This window comes from Sesamum indicum, linkage group LG8, assembly GCF_000512975.1.
Source record: "Sesamum indicum cultivar Zhongzhi No. 13 linkage group LG8, S_indicum_v1.0, whole genome shotgun sequence".
In the NCBI taxonomy this organism is placed as follows: Eukaryota; Viridiplantae; Streptophyta; class Magnoliopsida; order Lamiales; family Pedaliaceae; genus Sesamum; species Sesamum indicum.
In genome coordinates, this window is record NC_026152.1 from 319,275 (window position 1) to 343,849 (window position 24,575).

Here is a 24,575-nt window from a genome sequence, read left to right on the forward strand (position 1 = left end):
CATCTACTTCTGAGTTTTCTCCAGGTAATTTCTAGCGATGTCAACTATTCTGTTTACATTCTTGAGAGAAACTTCGAGCGAGAGAGGATCTCACACCTTATGCGAAGTCGAGGGTGTGAGGGAGTACCAGTTGTTTCCTAATCGTAATTTTATAAGCGCTCTTGTTGGTGGAAGAGCTATTTTGGGCATTAAAACACAGCTGAGCAACATCTAAGAGCTTCACACAATCCTTCTGTGTATCGCGGACAAAGTGTCGGAGTTATTTCTCCAGCATAGAATTGAAGCATTCACTCTGGTCATCAAATTACGAGTGATAACCCGAGCTCATTGAAAGTTTGGATCCGAGGAGTTTGAACAACTCGATCCAGAAAATGCTAGTGTAACGGGAGTACCAATCACTAACGATATCCTTCGGCAAGCCCTAATATTTGGCCATATGCTTGAAGAAGAGATCAGTCATCCCTTCCTCCATGATATGTTTTGTGGCTGCGAAGAAAGTGGAACATTTGGATAACCGATCTACCACGACAATGATGGATCCTAAGTCTCCCACCTTAAGTAATCTAAAAATGTAGTCTATAGAGACGCTCTGCCAGAGTATCTTTGGGATGGGCAGTGATTGGGCAAACCAGCCTTCTTCTGATGGTCTGCCTTATCGTTATAATTTATAATTTAAAATGTCATTTTGATCAGTTCACCATCAAAATTTAATGAAAACCTATTGGAATGAGCTCGTTGTTAGACAGGCGTTAAAATTAGAGGGTACTTTGTAATTTTTTTAACAACGAGAAGATATTTATGATTATGTCAAACCTCAAGAGAGTGGTTGTAATTTATCCAAACTATAATGCCTATTGTTTCCTACTATGCAAAAAGCTTGTTGGAATCTACCGGAAGAAGTTAAAGAATCATGAAGAAAATCAAAGAATCTGGTGGAGTTTTTATCAACTGAGTTATCATAAAATCCATGGGGAGAAAGTAAAGAATCATGAAGAAAGAAGGTAAAACTGGGAGAAGAGATGACAAAAAAACATGCATGCATGTGAAAAAATCACATTATTTACAAAACTTTCAATATAATAGTGTAAGGGTGATTTAGACAAATCAAAAAACCAAAAAACTAATATGGCTATTCATACTTTTATATAGATATAGAATATGGATATAGATCCGGTCCTATGGTACATTTTATCAGGTTATTAACGTACATACAACATATATGCTGTATGGGAACCTGTGTTGGCTTTAATGGCTCGTACAAATTTTAAGGTGAGAAGAGGATTATGATTCTGTCTGGGAAGAAATGCAGAGACACTTGAAAGATCATAGCGCAACTATGGGGACTGTGCATCACTTGTCTCGTAGCCTTGACTAGGCAATGGGTGGAAAAAAATATAAACAAACGCAAGCATATCATAAGCCATTAAGAACGAAATCCTACTCATTTCTTTAGTAGCTCTAAGGAGCAAGAGATGAAATATTGCTAAATCCAATTAGTTTCTTGATCCAGAGACTCTTTCCGGATGTACCCTATATACGTGTCCGCAACTCTTGAGAGTCTTACAATATGTGTCCAGAACTCTGAGGGTGTACAAAAACAAAGCGCTTCATATCGTAAGCTATTAAAAAAGAAATCCCACTCATTTCTTTAGCAGCTCTGAGGAGCTTAGTTTCTTGATCCAGTGACTCTTTCTGGATGCACCCTATAATATAGGTGTCCGGAATTCTTGAGAGTGTTACAATATGTGTCCGGAACTACGAGGGTGTACAAACAACAACGCGCTTCAACCGTCAATCTATCACTACATGAGTTCAGTAGAATCAGCCTCCAAGTTACGCCGCTTTTTCTTTCCTTCACCATGTCTAGACCTTCTTGGAGCCTCATCCTCACTTTCACTTTCATCATTCCTGTAGCTGTTTCCTGCACTATAGTGATCCTCTTGTTGAGCTTTGAGTCTCGGCAGATTCCGCCCTTCATCGCCATGTCCACCAGAGGACCCTGAGATCTCTTGTCCCTTACCTTGATCTGGACCATCATTCTTATCATTAAATGGTGCTTTCAGATCTCTCTTTGCTCGATTAGAATTTTGAGACTGTTGCGATGGTGGTGGTGGTGGATAGAAAGGAGCCATACCAACTGTTCGACCAGCCCTTGCTGCAGCTGCAGCACCGACACCCATTCCACCCATGAACGGAGCCCTTCCTGGACCCATCATCATCCCAAATCCACCAGAAGGCCGGCCAGGGAACATCATGCCAGGGGCAGGACCTGCAAAATCACCAGAAAATCTAGGACCATATGGTCCAAAGCCACGTGGAGCCATGCCAAAAGGATCAGGCATCGGAAAACCATCTGGGTTTACAGGTCCATAGGAAAATCCATCACCACTCATCATGTTAGGGGGAAAACCTCGTATACCAGAAAAGGGCCGAGAACCACGTGCTAGCGGCATGTGGGGAAGCCACATCATTCCTCTACCCCTTCCCCTACCTTGAGCTCCGAAAACCTGTCCAGGACTTTCATCCTCTTCTTCACTTTCTTCTTCTTCCTCTTCTTCGTTATCTTCAAAGGGTACAATATCCGGGTTTTCAGTTCCATTATCAAGGTTTACTCCCTTTGCCTTCTCCTCTTCTCGTTTCAATTCCGCTGCAAGTGAGACAGCCTGAAAAGACAATTTTTTTAAAAGTTTAATCGATCGTCTAATGACAATTTAAGCCTTAAACAACATTTTGGAGATAAAAAGGTTATAAATTGTTTTACGTCCCCAAAACTGATGCAGTTTAGAAATCTGATTCTTAATGCGTCGAAATAATTGCTACACATGCAAAATTGGTCAAAGATAGGAACCTATTTACAGGAGACAATTGAACTGTTAAATCACCAAGCAAATAATTATAAAAGAGAAGAACCTGAACACCACAGATATTAAGGGTAACTACATGGGACATATATGAAAGAAAACTTCAGTAGTTTTTAACTCACTTCTGGCAAAAAGTATGATATGCAACAGAAAAACTGCCATGGTTATGTCCAAAATCTAAAAGGAATACTAGCATGATGAACTCTGCTGAACTGAGAATGAACAGACTATCTAGAAGTCTTTGACCAAGATATATTAGATAAGTTCATGAAACATCCTAAATCCCATCTGTGAAATAAAAGTACCATAAGATCACTGTCTGGCTCGAGGTAGAGCAATGATGCCAACTGCTCCCCTACAGAAGGCTCCAGTTCTTGACAGTCTCTACTTATCTGAAATGAGATGAACAATGTAAAGTCCACTGTAATCTCCGGATAGAGTGAAAGAAATTCAGGAAATGAAAGAGCAAAATGACAACATGAAGATCTCAGAACAAGATTGGAAAATCAGTGATGACAGGATTCTCTGAATCATCCAAAATAACTGACACTATTCTGTGAATTGTATCAATTTCATATAACTGTCATCACAACTGACTTTCTGATAATCTATGTATATCCATGACTCAGCCACAACATAATCCATGGAATCATACAAATGTGTTCAAACTTTTAATGGGAACTACTCTAGGATCTCATTAGATGAAATTTTACTTCCAGCAACCTCAATTATAAATATTAAGAATAAGTGTTCAAGAGGGCTAAGACACAAAAAAAAATGACTAAACTTTTAGTTCATATGTTTCCATAGATTGAGAACTTAATTTCAAAAGATTTCCCTAGGTGCCAGGAGGTAGGCCCTTGTGCTTGATTGACACCAAACTGCAGCCAATGGGGAAGCATATGCATAATCTCTGTGTGTGTGCGCGTGCATTTAAATTCCCAAATACTGGTTTGCCTTCATTATTTCCAACTGTTCCACGCGAGTAGAATGAGCAAAGAGTAATTAAAGTAGACAAATTGATAACTTCGAAATGCATTTTGAATCGGAGACACAACTTTCAAAAAATACCTTCACTGGTAAGTTCTCATTGTATGGGTTCTTCAAGTGCCGAGTTTTGTCGAAGGACAATTCACAGAGCTGCATGCATGTGTCATTATTAGTTAATGGTTCAGAAGTTATGCATCCAAATGTAACTATAAAGTGTACATATAATGCATCAGATGTACCAATATGCTTATGCATGCGTAAGTATAGGTCATGCTAAAATTTATAGGGTCAGCATATACTTCAGACTATACAGTTCAACTTCGAAATTACAAAGAATTCAAAGACGTACCAATATATAAATGTGGTAGCTTTTTTAACAGATTTAACTGGCTTGAAAATAATTTTGTTAAGGCTATTCTTTTATGTGTGTCATGAAAAAGGTCTAAACGTTATGCACAAGGCTAACAACATTGACCTACATTAGAGCAACGTTGAGTTATATCTTCACCACAATATTTCTAATCACAAGCAGTTCTCAAACCATCCTATAACTTAAATTACTGATCTTCTACCAATGTTGTGCTTCAGAATCTGATACAAAAACAAAAACTATTCCCAAACATTAATCTCAGATGTCCTTTCAAAGATGGCAAGAAGAATTAAACAGCAGATGGCAAATGGCAAATGGATATGAAAAATGAATTTCCTTCAACCATATATTCAATTTTAGCAAGTCCGCCAAATTATGAGGACCTTTAACCATTTTACAGCAAAATTCCGTCCATAATGCGCAGTTCCATGAGCATGTTTCCAGTTCCCTCCACCAACAGAGCCACCAATTTTGGATGTCATCTTTGCACAACCCTGTTAAACAACAATTAGATCTATCACCTATAAAGATAAATAAGAATTCTCTGTTTACTACTGAACCAACACTAAGTTTATCGAGCTTTCCAATCCACTCAGATCAGGACAATGTCAATAAATGAAAATAGGACCTGAAAATGTCTAGTCTTGTTAACTGAAAAGATCAAAATGACATTCTCAACAGATTCAAAAGCTTCATTAAGTTTAGCTTCGTTGCTTCTCTGAGTTGCCCAAACTCCTTGTTGTACGGACAGTTCCAGATTCTCGCGGTTGCAACTTTTCACCACAAAGTACCTATAATATTCATGGGCACATGTAATACGTGTGTAAGTGACAATGCCTCAACTGAATAACCACTTTCCTTTTCTTTTGGTGGAGGGTGGGGGTGTATGAGAGAGAGACGAAAAGAAATGTTGAAATTAATGGTGAAAAGAGATGAGGATGCTAGATGTTCAAACTATATTTAAAATGAGTAGTTTGCCAACTACCACTGGTGAAAAAAGAATATGCAAATTTATTCAGCATCGTGATGCATGCTAACAACTTCATACAGCATTCGACCTACATCAGAGTGGAGGCAAAACATGAGTCATAGCCTCAAAGTTGACACTTAATGATTATCATACTTGATTGCGAAATGACAGTTAGGCTGGAATGACTAGGAAAAGGACCAATGAGCAGCAAGATGAAACCAAGGGATACCCAAGCATAGGAAGCATAGCTCAGGAAAGAGAAGACAGTGCTCAAGCATAAATGTCAAATTCCACCCACATCAACTTCTAGTCAATTCAGTACATTTCCGCCATTGTAAAGAATTTCAAATCTACAAAAGCAGACTTTGCGCCTGCAAGACAGAAACACTTTATTTAGGACAACAACCTTTCAAATAGCCTTTGAAGAATGTAGTATCTTTAGGGTCCTTGTATACAAAGGATTTTACGGAAAACCATCCCATTACCAAATCCAAGTCTTTCCCTTTAAACAATACAGCCATAATCAACATTGGTGACAATGGTCTGAGGTTCAATTAGGAAATCAAGTGCCCCACCCAAGCAAGAGAAAAACAGAGAGGAAATCTGTTCCACCCTAACCCTAAGGCCCAAGTTTACCGCAGGCGTTAGCAGTTGAAGTCAAAGCTAAAATTACAATGTGATGATGAAATTTGAAATTACCTGCTATCACATCGCATAACTACTTTCCTATGCTAGAAATCTAAAGCCTAGCCGATGATAGATATTTCATACTGTAAAATCCAAGACGAGAAAGTACAAGAAATTAGTTTTAAAGCGCTGATTTGCCATCAATATGCATACGGAGAGAAGTTCTCTATACCAAGAGAGCACTCTGACCAACCATCAAGAACAAAGATAGCCCATTTTATTGAATCTATTGTCAAATTAAATTCCATGATAATTATAAAAGGTGTTCTGATTTGTCTTCACAAATGCAAGCTTCAGAAAAGCAAACTCTCCTGGCTATCTGATATTTAGGGATCATTTTTAGATTATTCTAGTTTTGGGGAAAAAAAAAGCATAGGGAGATTTTCTCCTATAGAGAGAGTTTCAGTTGGATATTGTGCTTCTTTCTGTCCGGGTTTAAAGATATCTTGTCTAGCAGTTTTTTTTCTAGAGTGACTATGCAAAATACTTGCTCCCCAATAATTTCGATAAGCTTCAACGCATCACAGCCAATGAATTGCAGAAAGGAGTCAAAGGACAAAGCAGCATAGCTATGTTTACTAATTATTAATTAAGAGTGTTGCACTGGCTAGAGAGCATGCATATGGTCCACAACAATTTCTCTCCTACATGTTGATAAAGACAGGGATCAGCCAAAGAACAAAAGAACATGGACATGAGGAAAGCTATTAAAATACATCATTCAGAGAGTGAGAACAAGCAAGTAAACACAAGAAAACAGTTAATTACAGCTGATGTGGGAAAGATGTTTTAACATCCACGTATAAATACACAACTGTTTGCAACCTAATTAAAGACCTTGTTTGGAACACACCTAGATGTTCCTTGGGGCAGGGGTGTAGCAGTCCTACTAGCTTGATTTTGCTGGCCACCAGGAGTATTCTGTATTTGACCCTGGCTGCCCTGCTGCTGAGACTGCTGTACTTGTGCTTGTTGATTAATGTTACTGCTCTCTATTGGGTTGGTTTTTCCTGCTTGATTTACACCATTGGGCCCTTGTGGAAGCTGGGTTTTTTCTGTCTGCTGGGTGTAAGTAGTATTACGGTTTTGAAAAAATTTGTTAGTGTTTCCATGGTTGTATGAAGTCAATTGCTGAATCTTCTGAAGGACTTCTTCCACAGGAGGTGGAGGTCCAGGCAGCTTCGCGTGCCTATACCTACAATCAGGACCATTTGGACAAAATCCCAATTTATACCTGTGACATACCACCACCGATCAGTAAATGGACTCATATCGAGCTCAGAGTTAAAACCATGAAAATGAAGCAAATCAATTTATGCCCTAACAGATGAACAAAAACACTAGAAACAAGAACCAAGAAAAGATGCAGGATTGCTGCATAATCAAAATGTTTATGAAATTCCACTTGGCCCCTGCTCAATGGAGAAGTGCAGTAGGCAAACGTCTACAAAGCCAATCACACTGCAGAGATTCCTGTATCCGGCGAGGGTTACATGTATCGAGCATACTCTACAGAGAGGCAGTTTCTATCACACAATCCTTTACCTCAGCCTGACAATGGGATGATTACTGTTTATCCATGTGGCAAAAAGGCTCTTGTTACGCTCGTTTTGCCAAGCAAGAACATTAACTTCCCACTATTTTGAAAAACATGAAGCAATAGTACCACTTTGAAAAACATGAAGCAATAGTACCACTGATACATCTATCCTTCACCTCCACATATTCTTAAAAAAACAGCATTCGTATGGCCAGAAAAGGGCAATAAATACTACAATCCGAGAAAGAAAAAGGAACTCAAATCAGCACCGTATACGTACATATTGCATTCTTTAATATCCTCATTCGTATGTTTGTAGACGCAGTCCTGCTCGCGGCACTCGCCGTATAGGCGAAAAAATCGGCAAACAGGCATCCTAGACTTGTCGTACTGATGAAGGAACCCACAGGCATCCCCTTTCATGCACAGAGATCGCAACCAGTGCCGGCAGACCGTCTGCCGGAAGCTCCGCCTGGCACCTCCACCCATCCCTTCCGCCGTCTGCGCTGCCGGTACGAGTCCAGCGGAAGGGTTATTAGGATTACCGGAGGCGGCAGATGCTGTTTTCGCGTCTGCTGACGATTGGATTACCGGTACGGATGCAGTGGGATGTGCGGGGCCCGTGTCCAGCCCACCCTCAAAATCAAAGCTTAAACCCCCTTCTCCATCATCCATTTTGCACAAACAGTAAGAATGTAGAAATGTGCGTCTTGTATGTGTAGAATTACCAAAAATTGGGTGAAGCGGGGGGGGTTTGGAGTTTGCAGAAAAATGGGGGATTTAGGTGTTTACAAGGGGGGGGGGGGGGGGATAAGGAGAGAGAGAGAGAGAGAGAGAAAACTGCAGATAAGCGAGGCGGCTTTAGTATTAGAATTATGCTACTATTAGCAGAATAAGGTACAACTTGCAATGCGCTGTACGGCTGCTAGTGAAAAGAAAATGGGACTGGCAATATAATTTTACACTGTACAGGCTACTGATGACTGATGCTGCTACAGCTACAGCAGTTGCAATACAGAAATTGCTCTCTTTGTTGTACAAACCATTTTCTATTCAACTTTAACATTTGTGCATCAACTTTCTTCACCTTTTTATTCGTAGAGGCAGTGCATTTTATGTTTACAAGCAAGTACAAACATCAATACCAAACTAATGCTACCTTGTCATTAATTTCTTTACACTTAATTATATTTACATCCCTTTTCAAAATTAAAACTTATATTTTTTTTTCAAAAAAAAATTAAAATTATACTTAAACTTCTTTGGATAAGTTAATTGTTTACACGGCTAAAATGCATTTTACCCCCCTTATGCTTTGTTGAAAAAGATAAAAACCCTCCTGTACTTTTTAAATAGGCTAAAAACCCTCTTGTGCTTTGTAAAACTTAACAAAAAACACTCATCTTGTTAGTAATAAACAGGAAGGTGCATTACACGCGCTTCTTGTGCATTTGAGGATGGTTTTTAACTATTTTTTATCTTATTTTTACTAAAATACCCTCATGGTATTTATATATTTCATATGTATACTTTTTTTATTTATTTTGAGTGATGTTTTTGCATTTTTATCTATTAAAAAATATTTTTTTATAAATATATTTACTTTAAAAGATGAAAAAAATTTAAATAAGTTTTTGAAATTTTATAACTTAGATTCATATACTAAATTAAATTAAATTTAATTTTTTAACTATTAAATCTAAAATTATTTTTGATTAATTAAAATATATATTTAAATAATTTTAAGTATAAAAATTATTTTTAATTAACTTAGATATATTTAATTATTATAATTATTTTTAATTAACTAAAATATATTTAATTAGTATATTTAAAATCAACTAAAAAATTAAAAAAATACGGCGCCCCTGTACAGAAGTCGTCGTCGCCCCCAGACCATGGGGGTCTAGGCGTTGCCTCACCATCGCCCCCTTTCTCATTCTAGTTGATGGCGCCCGAGTGGAGGCCACGGTGATAGGGGGAGGGGGGAGGCGGCGCGATGGGGGTTGGGCGTGGGGGTGGCGGTGATTTGGGGGGAGGGGGGAGTTGGGGGATTAAATTTGTTTTTTGTTTTCAAATAATTTTTTTATAATATATATTTTTAATTAATAAAATATCAACCCTTAATTTTTTATAAATTCAATATCCAATGGTTAAGATCAACTGATTAGATCTGGCGATTCTAGTATAATCAACACAAATCCAACGATTATTAAAATAAAAATAATATACATTAATTAAGGGTAGAATGGTCATTTTGTGAAAACAAATTTAATGATGATAGTTAGATTTAACGAAAATAAATGATTGAGCTACATTTAACAAAACAAAGGAGTGTTTTGATTTTTAAAATAGAATGGAGCTTTTAACATACTTTTTAAAACACAGGGGATTTTATGCATTTTAGCCTTGGTTACACCTAACCTTCTGTCATTAGCTTTTAATGAAGTTGGCAAAAAAATTACATAAATTTTTAATTTTACCATCATTTAATATTCTCATGTTGTACTTATATGGGGAAAAAATATAATTATGTTAACTTACTTCACATATATATATATATTATATTTATTTCTTTTTAAGTACAAAATATACATAAAAATGATCAATAAGGGGCAAAATAAATTTATGTAATTTTTTTTGTAACATCAGCATTTTTCGTTCAAACTTTAATGGAATGGTACTAGATATAAAGGAAGAATTTTTAAAAAGGTGTAAGCATAATTTTAAAACTATTTTAAAAAAATTATAATTTCACATTTGAAGAAACAGTAACTCACCCATTTCTTTCGGACATACAACAGTCTATTATCTTCACAACTAACAACAAAAGACTTGAGGCGGAGCTCTACATTGAAGATGGGAATAGGTTTGGGTTAGACTCGGATTTGAACTCTTTCTAATTTGGGATTGATTATGTTATGATACTAGAGTCTTGAGGCGTGGTGTTCTGGATCCAAACCCAATCTTTTTAATAATTTTTAGGAGATGTATATGAAGCATATAATACATTTAATATGAAAAAACATGTATATATATTTATATACAATACATAAAAATAAAACTTTTATAAATTAAAATCATGATTTCTAACCTGGTCCAAGTTGGATACTGCGTCCAACGTCTTGACGGATCGAATCTGGAGTTTTGGCAAATTCGTCCACTTGCTATTCCTACTTGGCACTTGAAAGTGATCTAACAAGTTTCTGCTATGTGGAACTGAGCTCAAACAAAGCATCTTCAAGTAAAAAGAGACTAAAAGGGAAATTAAAAACTTAAGAAAGAAAAACCTTCTGTTCACATATTAGATAAAAGTTGGAACTTAGTCTATGACCGACTTGATTCCACCTGCAGCTGCCTCAGTTGAAGACTTATCAGCTGATGAATCTTTTCCTGCCTCAGCCATTATGTACACGGTTTCCTCCTTTTCTTTCACCTCAAAGGCCTTGGCAGTGTCATACGAAGCATGCAATCCGAAGATGAAATAGTAAACCAGGAGCATTGCTGTCCAGATCAAGAACCTTATGTACGAATCCTTGTCTATTGAACCAAGGAGGAAAACATTAATGGCGATAGATGATGATGGCAACCAAGGCACCAATGGAACACCCCAAAGCTTGGGTTTACGGGCTTGAGGTACAAAGAAGGCCAGCCCTGCAGTGGATAATACCCATAAGGGCACGGTTATGCAGTAGCCAATCCAACCATCCTCGTTGACTGCCCAGTAACCAGAAGTAGCTCCGGAGGATGCAAGAATCAGGAAAATGAAGACAACTAGCTTGTTGCAATTTGCTGCGGATGTCTCACCATCGACATAGTATCTGCGGACAAGAAGAGCAACAGACACAAGCATGAAGATGAAGAGTGTTGAGATTGATAGTAAATCTGATAAGATTGCGAGCTTTGTGAAGAAGGCAATGATTGCAGTAGCAGCAAGCATAGCAACGGTGGCATTGATGGGAGTTCCCGTTTTGGGATCAACTTTGGCGAACCATGGTGGGATCATATGGGTACGGGCGATGTGGGTAAGGTAACGGGCCTGTCCCACAGCTCCAACTAGTAGAACCGATGTCATGCCCTTCAAGGCTCCTGCTGCAACTACATATTCAGCCCAATACCAACCAACCGTCTCAAATGCCCTCGAGAAAGGAGCATCAGGATCTATACTCTTGTAAGGCGTCATAAGGCACAGAGTTACAGCCAACAAGCAGTATATAAGTGTGGTGATCACCATGGAACCCACAAGCCCAATTGGGATATCTCTGCCTGGATTTTTCGTTTCCTCGGCCATGGTGGAAACTGCATCGAACCCAACATAGGCAAAGAACAAAACTGCAGAAGCTTTGAAGACACCACGGACGCCAAATGGTGCAAATGGAGTGTAATTCTTGACGCTTGCGTTTATAAGCCCACATATAATGATGAAAGCAATCACAATGATATGAATCACAGATGCAATGTAGTTAAGACGAGAAGAGCCCTTTGTACTCATAACTGCAAGAATGCAAACGCATATGATGATACCAATAGATATTGGGTCAAGTTGGTTGTAGCCGTCTGGAAGATTATGTGCTTGAATACGGAAATCGTCTGGCTTGTGGTTGCAGAGTGTGGCAAAGTAGGATGTCCAGGAACGCGCCACCGCTGCACCACCAATTACATACTCAAGAAGAATGTTTCCAGCAGCAATAAAGGCCACGAAATCACCAAGCTCCACTCGCAAGTAAGCAAATGAGCCACATGCAAAATTGAAAATCAGAAATATAAATATACCTAAGCATGAAGGGGGAAAAGAAAAGAAAAGGAAGAAGAAATATTGGAATGTACATATACCTGCAACAGGAATTTCAACAGCGAACTCGGTGTAGCAGAAAACAGAGAGCAAGGCGGAGGTGCCAGAGACGACGTAGGATAGGACGACTGCGGGGCCGGCCTCATCACGGGCCTCGAGCCCAGTGAGAACGAATATTCCTGCGCCGATGACAGCCCCCATTCCAAACCACATCAAGTCCCACCAGTTGAGCGTCTTCTTCATATCATGCTCACTACGCGCCTTCACCTCCAGCTCCCCCTGCTCATTCGATCGGGTAAGAACCCGGTCAACTAGCCGAGCTGGAGTCTCTTTCAATGCATTGACGTAATTGCTCCAGCTCCTGAACGACTCTTCTGGGAGAAAGTCGTCTTTTGTGCATGTGCACCCTCTCCTCCTCGTCAGCCCCGATGATCCTCCTCCTCCTTCAGCCTCAGCCTCCATATTTTCGTGAGTGGATATATGTCTACACCTGCAAAATTTTTAAAAAGAACACAAGAAAAAGAAATAGAATCGAATTAAATTCTCCTACAATAATATTACAAGAACAACTAGAGTCCGAGCAAAAGTTCTCTTTGAGCAAATGATCATATGAAAAGACGGAAATTGTTGGTATTTGCGCACACAGAAAGTGCGTGTTTGTTAACCATGAATTGATTGTAATCAAAACAATCAAAATCCTCTGCCGCAACCTCATCAAACGACGGCGACATGGTCATACAAAATGTGAACACCGATGCATATATACGTAAAACCGGATCGACACACAACATACTGGTAAAAAATACAGTAGAAACAATAGTATATACAAATGAAATACTATTAGTATTCTCAAGTAGGAATGCTTGCATGATGTAGTGTGGGGAGGAAGAAAGAGACCTGAATGGAGATCACCGGAGAATCGACCGCTAGTCGAGTACCGGCGATCGAAGATTTCGAGAGGGGGTGAGTGAGGAAGGACTAAGGAGAACGGGAGGAGAGGTTGAGGCCTGAGGAGAGGAGCCTATAAGTAGGTAGCTACCGAGAATTTGGACCGCTTCTGTATTGTACGGTAAACTGTAATTATATTATTATTGCTATAAATAGAGAGAGAGAGAGAGTGAATGTTCATTAATTGTTTAAGTAAATTCTAATTCAAATTAAATTTTGTGATGTTGAAATTAATTATATGATAAATATAATATAATTTGATTAACAATTCAAAAAAAGTACGATATAATTAATTTGAATAAAAAATTTTCAAATCATTGTATTTCTATTATTACATGTATATATCTCTGCTTTGGTTATTTTCTTCTTCTTTCTTAATAACTACAGCAACAACAACAAATATATACGGGTTGAGTTGCCTTGTTTTAAGGCACCAAACCAATATTACATCATCTTAACATGTAATTTTTATTAGCATATATTAATCATTATTCATGGAATTTGCTTCATTTCCATTTACCTTATTGAATTTTCAATAATTCAGACAGTTGAATCTCTAAGATGGCCACCTGTATATAAAGTTTAGATTAATCTATGATATTATTTACTTAATATATATATATATGTATATTTTATTTATCAAGGAACTAAGGGCTCCTAATTTTCTCTTTTATGCCTACAAATATTTGGTTAAAATAATAACGGGCATGGGTGGCTGAACCCAATTAAGCCTGGCCCAAGTTACAGAACACTGCTGTTGCTACCAGAATCATACATCCTTTCCCTTGGAACATGAACACCTACTTCCACTTCATATCGGACTTCTTTTAAGGAAAAAGAAAGGGGAACAACAAATAATTTAAACAAAATTTCTTTAACAAGAAGAGATTCTGGTGCAAATACAAAGAGATACCCTCAATAAAGTTTGAAAAATAAATGAGTGACTAGTCTATCGCCAAAAGAAGGGCGCGCGTGGTGAGTGATAATATGAATGTAACATATTAACAAGTGACTGAAGATATTTTTTTCATTAAGAGATGAAAACATGTCTATATAAGTAAAACTACGTAAACAAAGTGACGACATCTCTACGATATCCTCGGACTATCAAAAGCCTGGGCACGTTTTCCACCAATAGGTCCATGTATTCCATGTAAAAATAAGCCGGATGGTTCAATGGAGGCGGTGGTAGACTCACCAGGACGACTGCAGCCATCCTCGAGTATCTCAGTATCGTTGTATTCAACTTCAAAGTGGTGTACAGGAATTTCTCAACTTGCTGCTCATTTACCACGACAGCCTTTCCATCAGCCATCAAAGGAGTCCCGTGCTTTTGAGCCTTCTCCTTCATTTCAGACAGATAACTAGCAATTCTCTCCCGGGCACCATTGAATGCCTCCACCGATTCATCTTGCTGCTCTGATTGGCCATCCCATGACTTCATTGAAATTACAATTACCTCAGCTTGCATGCGGAGATCATAAAGGAACTTCTTGACATCGGCTTTGAGCTCCTCAGCATCTGAATCCTCCTCAGCAATGCAGAAAACCTGAATCTTACAGCTCTCAAAACTTTCTTTTGTGAGGAGGAGCTGCGAGAGAAGCAGCATAAGACCACCATCTCGTACAATCCAATACAAATCAATTGTTCCATATTGCCTTTGATACTCATTGGGCCACTCATCAAGACCCTTGACTATAACAACGGCCTTGTTTGCGACGATGCAGTCATTTATTATTCCCACAAATGTTGCTGGTATTTCAGTTAAATTTTCTTGACGCCATATTTCAGGGTACCGCATCACCACAATATTGGGCTTTAGGTTCCCAAGACCCATAGTCTGGACAATGCCACGAAAGCCATCGGACATGGTAGGGGCAACAACTATCTCTGCAACACCTTCACATCTTTTATATTCAATATATGTACTAAGTGCCCTGCAGGCAGCCTTTGCATCCTCTGCACATTCGTGATACTCGCCATCTAGGATAGAGACGAATATGGACATTCCCCTGCCTTTCTTCTTCATACAATTCGCAAAATCTGCCAGTTTGGGATGGCAAGGTACATTCTCTGGCAATTTGCCCCATGGCCGGCAGAATATGAGGGGGATAGGATACCAGTTCTTTGGGTGTACCTGGTTTGCTGCATGTACAATTAATATTGAGAGGGCAGCATAATCAGACATGTGCTCAGTAAAGGAACTTTATATCACAAGTGTGGGGGTGTTAGGAAAAGAGCATGCGTAAGAAAGACTTATGTTGTGTCTGATTGAAAGATTTAGAGTTAAAGATCTCAAAGAACTCCAGTTCTAAGTAGATTTCAAGCCCACAATACTGTCCATATGAGAAGAGGCGTCCAACTATTCTCAAAAATAGTGGTGGAGAATCAATGTCACACAATCACTTAGATAAAGATACCCTTTATAAAAATTATTCCATTTTAAATAAATAAATAAGTATGGTTTATCATATTATACAAGAATAAGAGGAGTTTAATGTGGGCATGAGGAGTATATATTATTTGTGAAGACAAGAAACTAGTGACAATAATAACAGCAAACAAACCTCCCAAGGATCGCAGACTGCGGAGCGCAAGTTGAAAGTAAGCACTCTTGAAACCATCACCCCAGTCCCCAGCTTTGCCTTTGACGCTCACATAATAATATATGAGGGTTGCCAAGGCTAGAGACACCAGGGTGAATGCCCACGAAATCAAGAACATGATAACTGCAAAAGACAAAATATAAGTAAAAGGTGTACATACTTGTGTTATGCAGATTAGTAAAGAAACTGAAGCATACATAAAACATTGCATCATTAGCTACAAGTGTAGAAAGCAGAAGTCATTGTCCAACAACTATCCCGATACTTTATTCTCTGCCTTTCGAGGTGGAAATAGAAGTGGTAAAAATGGATCTGGCAGGTCAAACATGGACAGGATAGAAACGATCTCATTAACTTTCTTTGGTTGGAAGTCATCTTGTTACAGCCTATGACACGCAAACTGTACATTCCATATGGATGTATAAACAAAGGATTTCCAGAAAAAAAAGCAAATAAGGTTAATATTTTGGTGATGCTAACAAATCAAGCAAAAATACTTATCTATTTGCTATCTACAACCAGAATACAATCCACCACAAGCTTTTTATTCATTCCAGCACAGACAAACTAAATTTCCCATACTCATTTGGGGTAGTAGATCTAATAGAATTGAAACATGCATGCTACCGTAACAGCTTTGATCAATTTCCGAAAACATTCTTTAGAAAATTCTTCATTCTGGTTCTATGTGTTATAAAATGTCAGCAAAAATGAGAATAGAGGAAGGGGAAAGCTAGAGAAACTGAAGAAAAAAGATAGTCAGTCTAGAGTTGCGCAGTATCAGTTGAATGAGACAGATTGAGAGAGACAGCAGGAAAGAGAAGGTAGTTGTTATGCGTGCATGTGCCCAGGCGGGTGGATGCTTTTAGTTTCCAGACATTTTATCAATCTAACCCATGCTGGTCCTTATTTTTTATTCATTTATCAATGACCAACCCACATGCATTTTTTTTCTCCTTGAAGAAAAATAACAATGTATATCATTACTGTCTGCGTATTTAAATGGGTGAGACTAACCTATACAAATTAATGCTCCAAAAAGGGAGAGACTCCAGTGGTGAAATTTCCACCTAGGACGCCAACTGGGAGCATCTAGCAAATCCAAAAGAAAGCAGGACAAGTTGACGCCTCCATAGCAGAGAAGGTAAAACATTGTGATAGTTGGGGTGATAAGGTCCAGATTGCCAATAATAACGCATGCAATACACAGGAAGGCCGTGAAGAGAGTGGCAATGTGAGGTTCACCCCCATCTGCCGCTTTAAAATATTTAAGAACAGGTAGGATATCATCATTGGCTATTGCAGCAAGAAGACGGGGGGCGCCAGTCAGGCTCTGTAGAGCTGCACCTAAGGTTGAGAGAATAATACCAACATACGTAATTGCAGGGGCTGGCCAAGCAACAGTAGCTGTAAGTAACCTGCAAAGCAACTCTGTTAAGCCCAAGCAAAAATTATTAATTTATTGCAACCAGCTTTGTGATTTAAAGATGGTCTATCTCTCAAGTTGTTGATATATTCAACTACATTTCAACACTGCTATGGAAACATTTGGGGAAGCATTTTCATTCATATGAATACAATCAAATTGCTAGAGTTCATGCCACCATATAAGTAACAACAGGACAACCTCAAAATTGGTACATAACAACTTCCAATTATGAGAACAACATTTCATATACTACAAGGGAATATCTAAGTGCCAATACCTGTACTGATAAGATAGCGGATTGTTCCAAAAGGATTGACCACAACTAACATCAAGTCGAAAGTACTTTCAAAAAATTATCTGAAAGTAATGACACAGAAAGCTTAGAACATTCAGGATCCTCGGATAATAGTAATGTTTCAAGTCCTATATAACATTCTCGGTGATGTGTAGACCACCCATTATGCGATCATTGCCACTCCTAAAAGGTACGATGACATCTCCATCCACTAAAACCACCTCACTGGCTCGTTAACATCACAACCACTGCATTCTATGTAATTTGATATGTATTTCTTTCTGACTTATTCTAGGTAATACTCGAAACCTTATGGTATATTTTGATGCATATTTCAATTACATGAAAAGAAAAGGGTCATAAAACATAGTTCACATGAAAGTTGCTAAAACCAGTTCTTATGCAGGGTGAAACTCTCGCTTCCTTTAGTGTGCACTCACTCCATGGTCCTAAGAAAATCAGTTACCTAGGTATCTTGCTGTTTGTTACTCCTTAGCAGCCACAGAAAGTAAATGAATTAAAGAACTTAACACATATTCCTAAAATTCATAGGAACTCAGTGGGCCACTATGCTATTTTGAGGGTATTTGATCTTCTTCTTCTACTAATCCTATGCAGCAGCAGTAGAAATTAGTGAATCAACAAGCTTAATGCATATTGTTAAAAGCCGTTGAAACTGGATCCACCATGATGCTAAATCTCTGGGCACTTCAGCTTCTGAACTAAACAAGGTGCCATCACATGCCAAGCATGAGGAACTGATACAGCTTCCACGTATTAGTTAGAAAAAAATTTCAGCAATTTTAAAGATACATGACAAATTGACTATATAGATCACGTGAATTCATGATAATCACACATGAAGACAATACTTATAAGCAAGATCAATCCAACCGGTTCATGAAAAATCCTTCTCTCTCCCGAAATAATCTATGAATATCTCCTCTTAAATCACACAAGCGAGCAGTCATATTATTTTAGACTTCAATCACCACCAGAGTTAATTGCTCAGTGATCAGACCCACCAGATGGTGCACCGTTATAAGATTGATAGGTCCTTTATCCATACCCCAGAATCATCTAGACAGTCACATAAACATGGCAAGCAACTAAACAAGGTACGTCATATGATTACAAAGACAGCTCGAACACTCCATGCAACCTTTAACAGATAGGATAAAAAATGGCACTCATTTGCACGAAATGCAGCAGTTTTCATAGATAAGAAGAATTTACATATATTACCTGTCGGTCAAAAGCTTTTCCCTGGTTGCAAGAGCTCCAAAGAACAGCACAGTGACCAAATACAGACCTGAAGTTGCCAAAGTTGCACTTAAAGTCCCAATTGGAATGGAACGCTGAGTGTCCTTCAGCGAGGCAGACCGATTTGAACCTGCCATAATCCCTGTTACAGCAGGGAAAAAGAGGCCTACCAATGCACTGACAGTAATAGAAAAAGGTAACAGTTAGAAAATATATGACATAGTTCCCTTAGACTCTATCCTTGAATGATACACTACTATACTAGCATCACTAGAGCAAGCAGCCTCAGATTTGGCCAGCAGATCATTTAAAACAAATATGCCTACAATAGAACCATTAACCAGCTTGTTCAACAAGGTATACCGAATTTTGCGGTGAAACATAATAGAGGTTGTTCTCTGCCCTATACATCAAAACTAAGAATACCCATTTTTTTCAGTCACGCTAATTAGGCTACACTACGGCTCTGGGTAAAGAGTAAAGAGTGTACGTAAAACCCATAACATTTCACTCTTAACAGCTTACAAACAACCTATACTGCGCATAACCACCATTTTTGGCATATCCATAAACCCATGCAATAACTTAGAGTCAGCATCAGTTTTCAATGAATTATCACGAAACCAAGTATGTTCTGCGGAAGTTAAATATGTAAAACCAAATGGGTGTCTAGAAATAATGAAAGCTATCATCCTGAGGAAAGGCATTGTATACTAAGGATGCTGCCATCATAGATCAGCCCCAATAAGAATATATTAGGATGCAATAAAGAAAGTGACCATTGCAATGACAAAATAGAAAAACAAGCAGAATGAGATATCGCAGGAGGTCTCACTTGAAACTCCAGTATATTTTCCCATTAGGATCTGGGATTCCAGCATGATTTGTTGTTTGATAAGCCGAATCCCAATTTTTTTTGAAAGATTCCAGGCTCAAGCCCGTAATTCCATCTGTACCACGAGTAGAACATTACAAAAGCCCATCAATAGTCAAAGAAACCCAAGAGGCAAATTTAAAACTGCAAAAAGAAATTTAAGAAACAAACAATCAACCAGGTGAATATCCATAATCTAACTACCGACATCTACTGAATAGTGGAAACCACAGCAAAACAGTTAACAAAAACTGTAGCAGCTACATGTGCAGATGGATGCTAAAAAAACTTACAACAAACTTGCCCTTTTTACGGATTCCAACACATCAGCATAATAAGCCATGATACAAATTATGTTCAGTTCAGAGCTTCATAGAATGAAGAAAGTCGAATGAATAATCTTTACTCGACAGGACCAAAAGCAGAAACATTGTCATTTATCATTATAAAAGAATAGTCTATATGACTAGATCTGAATGATACACCAAGAAATAAAAGCAGAAAATAGCAGTAGATCACCAGTCCAACCTAATAATCATTAAGATTACCAAACTGATGAGTTTCTAAAATTTAACAATATAGTCAAATCATGCCCTTCAATTGCATCACAACTTTATTGAATCACAAACATAATAGACGAATCTAAAAAGAATACACTAGATGCATACCGAAATCATGACACCAAAAGAAAATTGAGCACCAGCATGGAGAAATAGTTTTAAAAGTTCACCATGAAATTAACCCTTTTACAGGGAATATGTCCCTGTTCAGCGACATCATTTTTATGGAATCAAAAGCGGCTGCACATATTCCCATTGGCAATTCACAATCATCATGATAGAAATAACAAAAGACGCATGCCAGAAGCATTAGGCTGAAATTTTATCCCAGAAACAACCAAAGAAAAAGTTAAAAGTAGCAAGAGAAAAGAAACTTACCTGCTGGATAATTCTTCCTTGCCAGAAATATCCCAATAAAGATGCAAAACAGTGAGAGCACGACAGGTATTAGAAAGGCTGGGGCAACGCGGTTAATCATTTTTACTCCACCAAATACTATGAAACATAGGATTATCGTCACAATAACCCCATAAACTTGCAAGTCATGCAAATTTGGGCTGGTTTGTGCGACATCCGATCCATTTATCTTCACAAAAGTCGTACCTAGAAGAATAAGATTAATTTGGAGCTTAAACTCATAAAACTGAGATACTGAACATACACATAAAACATATGATTGCTCCCAAAAACATTTCGTCACAAGACAACTTATAAGGGACCTTATTAGGTATTTAGAACTTTGTAATTTGTACTTCGTAAAAAGACTTCAAGGGTCCATAAATAATTACATAAACAATCCTAATAATCTGGGTTCACTCAATCATAATAAGGTATACTTTATAGAAATGTTCAACCCTTCCATAATCCGAAAATGCAGAATATATGTTGAATTAAAACAGATATATAAACCAACTGAAAAAAACTATAAAAATATCAAAAAGTGAAAGCAACCAGAAAAAACTAGTCACAAGTCTTCGTGGCCAAGGGGGCCAGGGTGTTAACCAGATCAGGTAGTGTTTTAAAATTGAAAACTTGTTACTTCATCCCTGATCATGGAGCTGATCCACATCCAATGAAAGGGGGCTTGTTACAGTTTAATCTTTATGATAACACTATCCTTTTCTGGTAGTTAGCACACTTAAAGTTTACATTAACATACAAATAATAAATTCATTGCACAAGGATGAAAATAGATGGTAAATGAAAGATTTTACACAAAAACCTGTCGGAAGATCATTGTCCCCAGCTTTTACCTTTAAAAATCCCTGCCTGTGGTAAAGCAGTTAGGAAAGTTTCCACAGCCCCCAAAACATAACTGTATTAAATGAAAATAACATAGAATAAAAGATTAGCAACAAAGTAAGTTCCTTTGTCTCGCTATGAGAGAGAAAAGAAAAGAGCAACTCCTTTATTACAAATACAATATACTTAACAGTGCACCAGCGACAGCATTTCCAAGGAAAAAGCATAAACCAATGCTAACTCCAACCTCTGGACCCAAGGCACGACCAATAAGATAATAAGGTCCCCCTCCCTGGATAACAAAATATACTTCAAGAATGCATCTTTGAATCAACTGGCTCAGTAAACTAAACATTTCCATCAAAGTTTACATATTTGGCAAATTATCCCTAATGCAAATGATTAGGAACAAGCACACACATGGTCACCAAAGAAAAATATGATGTTGTACCTTCATTGCGCCATTGGTGGCGATTGCACTCAAAGATATTGTTGTAAGGAAAGTACACGAACCACAGAAGGCAACCAGCACCAGCGATTGGCCAATCCCAGCCATACCCACAATCCTGAAGTTAGACTGTGGATCAGAATATAGTTTATAAAAATATGAAGTACCGCATACACATTAAATGGCGAAAAATGCTTAAATTAAAAATATTTGTTCAGGCACTGTCTAAGACTAACTGAGGAAATAGAAGACATTTTCAGCTTTCCTGCCAAATCCTGCAGCTTCTCTCATACATGAAACAGAGAAACAATCTACTAGCACAAGCACAGGCACTTAAAACAACCTCAGAGACCAACAGAAGTAAAGCATGGAAAAGAAAAAAAGATATTAGAGGCAATTCGGATCCCTAGAAAATGTGTAATGTGGTTTAACTCATGATAATAGCCTTTGATGAGACAAGCAAGATAACAAAATCCATGTCAATATCTATGCAATAAAACATTGCTAATCTGTGTTGAATTAGGAACTTAGCATTTATGAAGCTGCAGCAGAGCAACCCAAGCTAAGCTTGGATGAGAATTTGATCCCAAACTGAGCTAAAGGACAATTTACCAGGCTTGACTTGCTAGTTATCTGGCCTACTCATGAATCAAACAAATAGAACTCGAACTTCATCAAGCAATGAATAATGGAGTTGCTGTGATGGAAAACTTTCTAAAATTACTATACGAAGAGGAAAATGTGAAGAAGTAGGAAAAGCCTTCCTAATATATTTCAAAAGCACTCACAAATGAGATCTTCCTTATTCAGGAGTTCTGCACATTGTAAGGCATAAATTCATTCAATACTTAGAATCCTGGTCGCCAAGTTCAGCTAAAGCTATTTCTTCAGAATCCAATTAAAAATCATTTTGTTCATGTGCATCAGATTAGGGATTTCAAAGTGTATCGAAAAACATTGAGCAACATGGAACTTACCAAGAAAATCGGATGTAGTAAATAATTCCCAATATGTTTTGCAAACAAGGTATAAACACGCCCATCATTGTCCCCGATTTGACACTCTCACTCTGCAAGACAAATGAATTGCTTCAGAGGACATCGATAAAGAGTTAAAAGACGTATAATCCATTTTGATTCACCAAAATACAAAATCATTACTTTAAGTAGCATATCTCTATGCCTCAAGTTTCTTATTTCAACATTCAAATAGCATGACGTGCTCATCGCGTTAATTAGAACATGAGTAAGAATAGGGGGAAAAGGAAAAGAAGAAAGGAAAGACCCACTTATACATGTCAGTACGCAAAGATTAAGTAAGTACAATTTTTATCACATATAGAAGTTTGTCTTTGTATCTTCATTGGCTATTGCATAGCCTCATCTGCCAGATGGAAAAGAAGAAAAATAAAAGAATATTGAGCACACAGCAGTTCGTCAAAATCCAATTGAACTGCAGTACGACATCCATTTTACAGATTCTGTACATGGATCGAATGTGCAATATTTTCAAGAAAATAGAAAACAATCCGAGAAAAAGTTACATAACACAAGCTTCTTTCAGGGAAAAGATCGAAGTTCTACAGACATTCCCATACTCAAAAAGCTCACTAAAGTGGAACGGGAGTATAATTGGTTGATCAACCAGTGTAGACAATGGTAGATTTTGCTTACATCTGGATTCATATAAATGAAGGGGACACTGATTTCATCTAAATCAGGTTTCCACTATTTCACAAAAGTAAGGCATGTAAAATTTCCTCAGGAGGTCAGATGCATCAACTTATTTATTTCTTCAAGGCAAATGTTTTAGGTTTTCCCAAAATGTAAACTAGGTAATTGTTTAAGACAAATTCTTCCAAATATTTATAGCAAAACAATTGGATTAACACAAACATGGACCCACTAAAAAACAGACCTTGTTATCTAAAAGAATTCAGTTAAATTTGTATAGAACCAATGTAATTCAAAATTCTTGAGTTCTTCAACAAACTTAGAGGCTCAAGAATTTTGGCAACTTCTCCCCAGCTTCAATCCAACTTCAACATACTTTCTCATCAATACTTGTGCTGCCAATAAGACTAAATCCATTTTGAAGCTGCTCCCTCATCATAGAGAGATTAGATGGAAAAGGCAGCAGGAAATCCTAAAACTATTACAAGCATCTGGACACTTAAAACAAACGTAAACCAATCAACATTTAATATTAGGCTTACAAAGACAGTAAAGGTTTAACAAGACAACAGAAAAGAAAGAATTTACCTTTGGAGGCTCAATATTAATCGGTACATCATCTCCATCCCTAGGACTAGATGGTGCTTGGATCTGATCCCTGCCATACTGGGACATGAACACTCATCAAAACAATTCAAGCTTAACCAAATAAATTGTTAACATCAAACATTATCCGACCTATCACAACATCATCAAGACAAGTTTCATCTAAAAAGTGTGGGATTAATAGAGGAGAAAATAACATTGGAAAATTGTAATAGAGAAACACTTTGATTAGTGATGCCTAGCAAGATGATCATTTACAACATACCTTTTAAGCCCCAAAATGTTAACAAGTGAATCAAAACCGAATAATTCCAATTTGGATTCAGCCTGAGCACCATTAGCACGTCCATGGTTAGGTAGGGACCCATCTTTTCTCTCAGAAGCCATATCTGGTGGTATGCCCACTTTTACTTTTCTATAT

General features: G+C 37.8%; 3 protein-coding genes across 6 annotated transcripts in view; all 3 read right to left on the reverse strand.

The window, feature by feature from the left end:
• On the reverse strand, positions 1,429 to 8,221 carry LOC105167270 (30-kDa cleavage and polyadenylation specificity factor 30). Its single transcript, XM_011086912.2, has 7 exons — positions 7,699 to 8,221; positions 6,732 to 7,112; positions 4,850 to 5,012; positions 4,605 to 4,715; positions 3,933 to 4,001; positions 3,167 to 3,253; positions 1,429 to 2,663 (listed from the first exon to the last, which is right to left on the reverse strand). The coding sequence occupies exons 1-7, from the start codon at positions 8,091 to 8,093 to the stop codon at positions 1,803 to 1,805; spliced, it is 2,067 nt and encodes a 688-aa protein (XP_011085214.1). The 5' UTR covers positions 8,094 to 8,221; the 3' UTR covers positions 1,429 to 1,802.
• On the reverse strand, positions 10,455 to 13,197 carry LOC105167271 (cationic amino acid transporter 1). 3 transcript variants are annotated; one of them, XM_011086913.2, is made up of 3 exons: positions 13,108 to 13,197; positions 12,252 to 12,700; positions 10,455 to 12,062 (listed from the first exon to the last, which is right to left on the reverse strand). In XM_011086913.2, exons 2-3 carry the CDS (start codon positions 12,670 to 12,672, stop codon positions 10,741 to 10,743), a joined length of 1,743 nt encoding a protein of 580 aa, XP_011085215.1. In that variant the 5' UTR covers positions 12,673 to 12,700; positions 13,108 to 13,197; the 3' UTR covers positions 10,455 to 10,740. The 3 variants fall into 3 exon arrangements, with proteins under 3 accessions (XP_011085215.1, XP_011085217.1, XP_011085216.1); XM_011086915.2 differs by having other exon boundaries at positions 10,455 to 12,158; XM_011086914.2 differs by lacking the exon at positions 13,108 to 13,197 and having other exon boundaries at positions 10,455 to 12,129; positions 12,252 to 12,489.
• The window catches only part of LOC105167272 (cation-chloride cotransporter 1), a 12,184-nt gene continuing 1,622 nt past the window's right edge, over positions 14,014 to 24,575 (reverse strand). The window contains exons 2-13 of one of the 2 annotated variants that reach the window (XM_011086917.2): positions 24,416 to 24,569; positions 24,137 to 24,214; positions 22,853 to 22,944; positions 21,879 to 21,993; positions 21,619 to 21,719; positions 21,439 to 21,500; positions 20,564 to 20,788; positions 19,587 to 19,701; positions 18,734 to 18,928; positions 16,782 to 17,182; positions 15,726 to 15,887; positions 14,014 to 15,303 (exon numbers count right to left, since the gene is read on the reverse strand). In XM_011086917.2, coding sequence (XP_011085219.1) covers positions 14,222 to 15,303; positions 15,726 to 15,887; positions 16,782 to 17,182; positions 18,734 to 18,928; positions 19,587 to 19,701; positions 20,564 to 20,788; positions 21,439 to 21,500; positions 21,619 to 21,719; positions 21,879 to 21,993; positions 22,853 to 22,944; positions 24,137 to 24,214; positions 24,416 to 24,569 — 2,782 coding nt within the window. In that variant the 3' untranslated portion in view covers positions 14,014 to 14,221. The remainder of the gene's footprint in view (positions 15,304 to 15,725; positions 15,888 to 16,781; positions 17,183 to 18,733; positions 18,929 to 19,586; positions 19,702 to 20,563; positions 20,789 to 21,438; positions 21,501 to 21,618; positions 21,720 to 21,878; positions 21,994 to 22,852; positions 22,945 to 24,136; positions 24,215 to 24,415; positions 24,570 to 24,575) is intronic. The other variant, XM_020695691.1, reaches the window with a different exon arrangement.

What these genes read in the sequence shown, in the direction of transcription:
- LOC105167270 (XM_011086912.2), bottom strand. Translation starts at nt 8,093, where the DNA reads ATGGATGATGGAGAAGGGGGTTTAAGCTTTGATTTTGAGGGTGGGCTG. An exon ending in GATATTAAAGAATGCAATAT is followed by an intron (nt 7,113 to 7,698) that starts GTACGTATACGG and finishes GGTATGTCACAG; the next exon opens with GTATAAATTGGGATTTTGTC. An exon ending in AGCCAGACAGTGATCTTATG is followed by an intron (nt 2,664 to 3,166) that starts GTACTTTTATTT and finishes TTGTCTTTTCAG; the next exon opens with GCTGTCTCACTTGCAGCGGA.
- LOC105167271 (XM_011086915.2), bottom strand. Translation starts at nt 12,672, where the DNA reads ATGGAGGCTGAGGCTGAAGGAGGAGGAGGATCATCGGGGCTGACGAGG. An exon ending in TGTTGAAATTCCTGTTGCAG is followed by an intron (nt 12,159 to 12,251) that starts GTATATGTACAT and finishes TCAATTTTGCAT; the next exon opens with GTGGCTCATTTGCTTACTTG.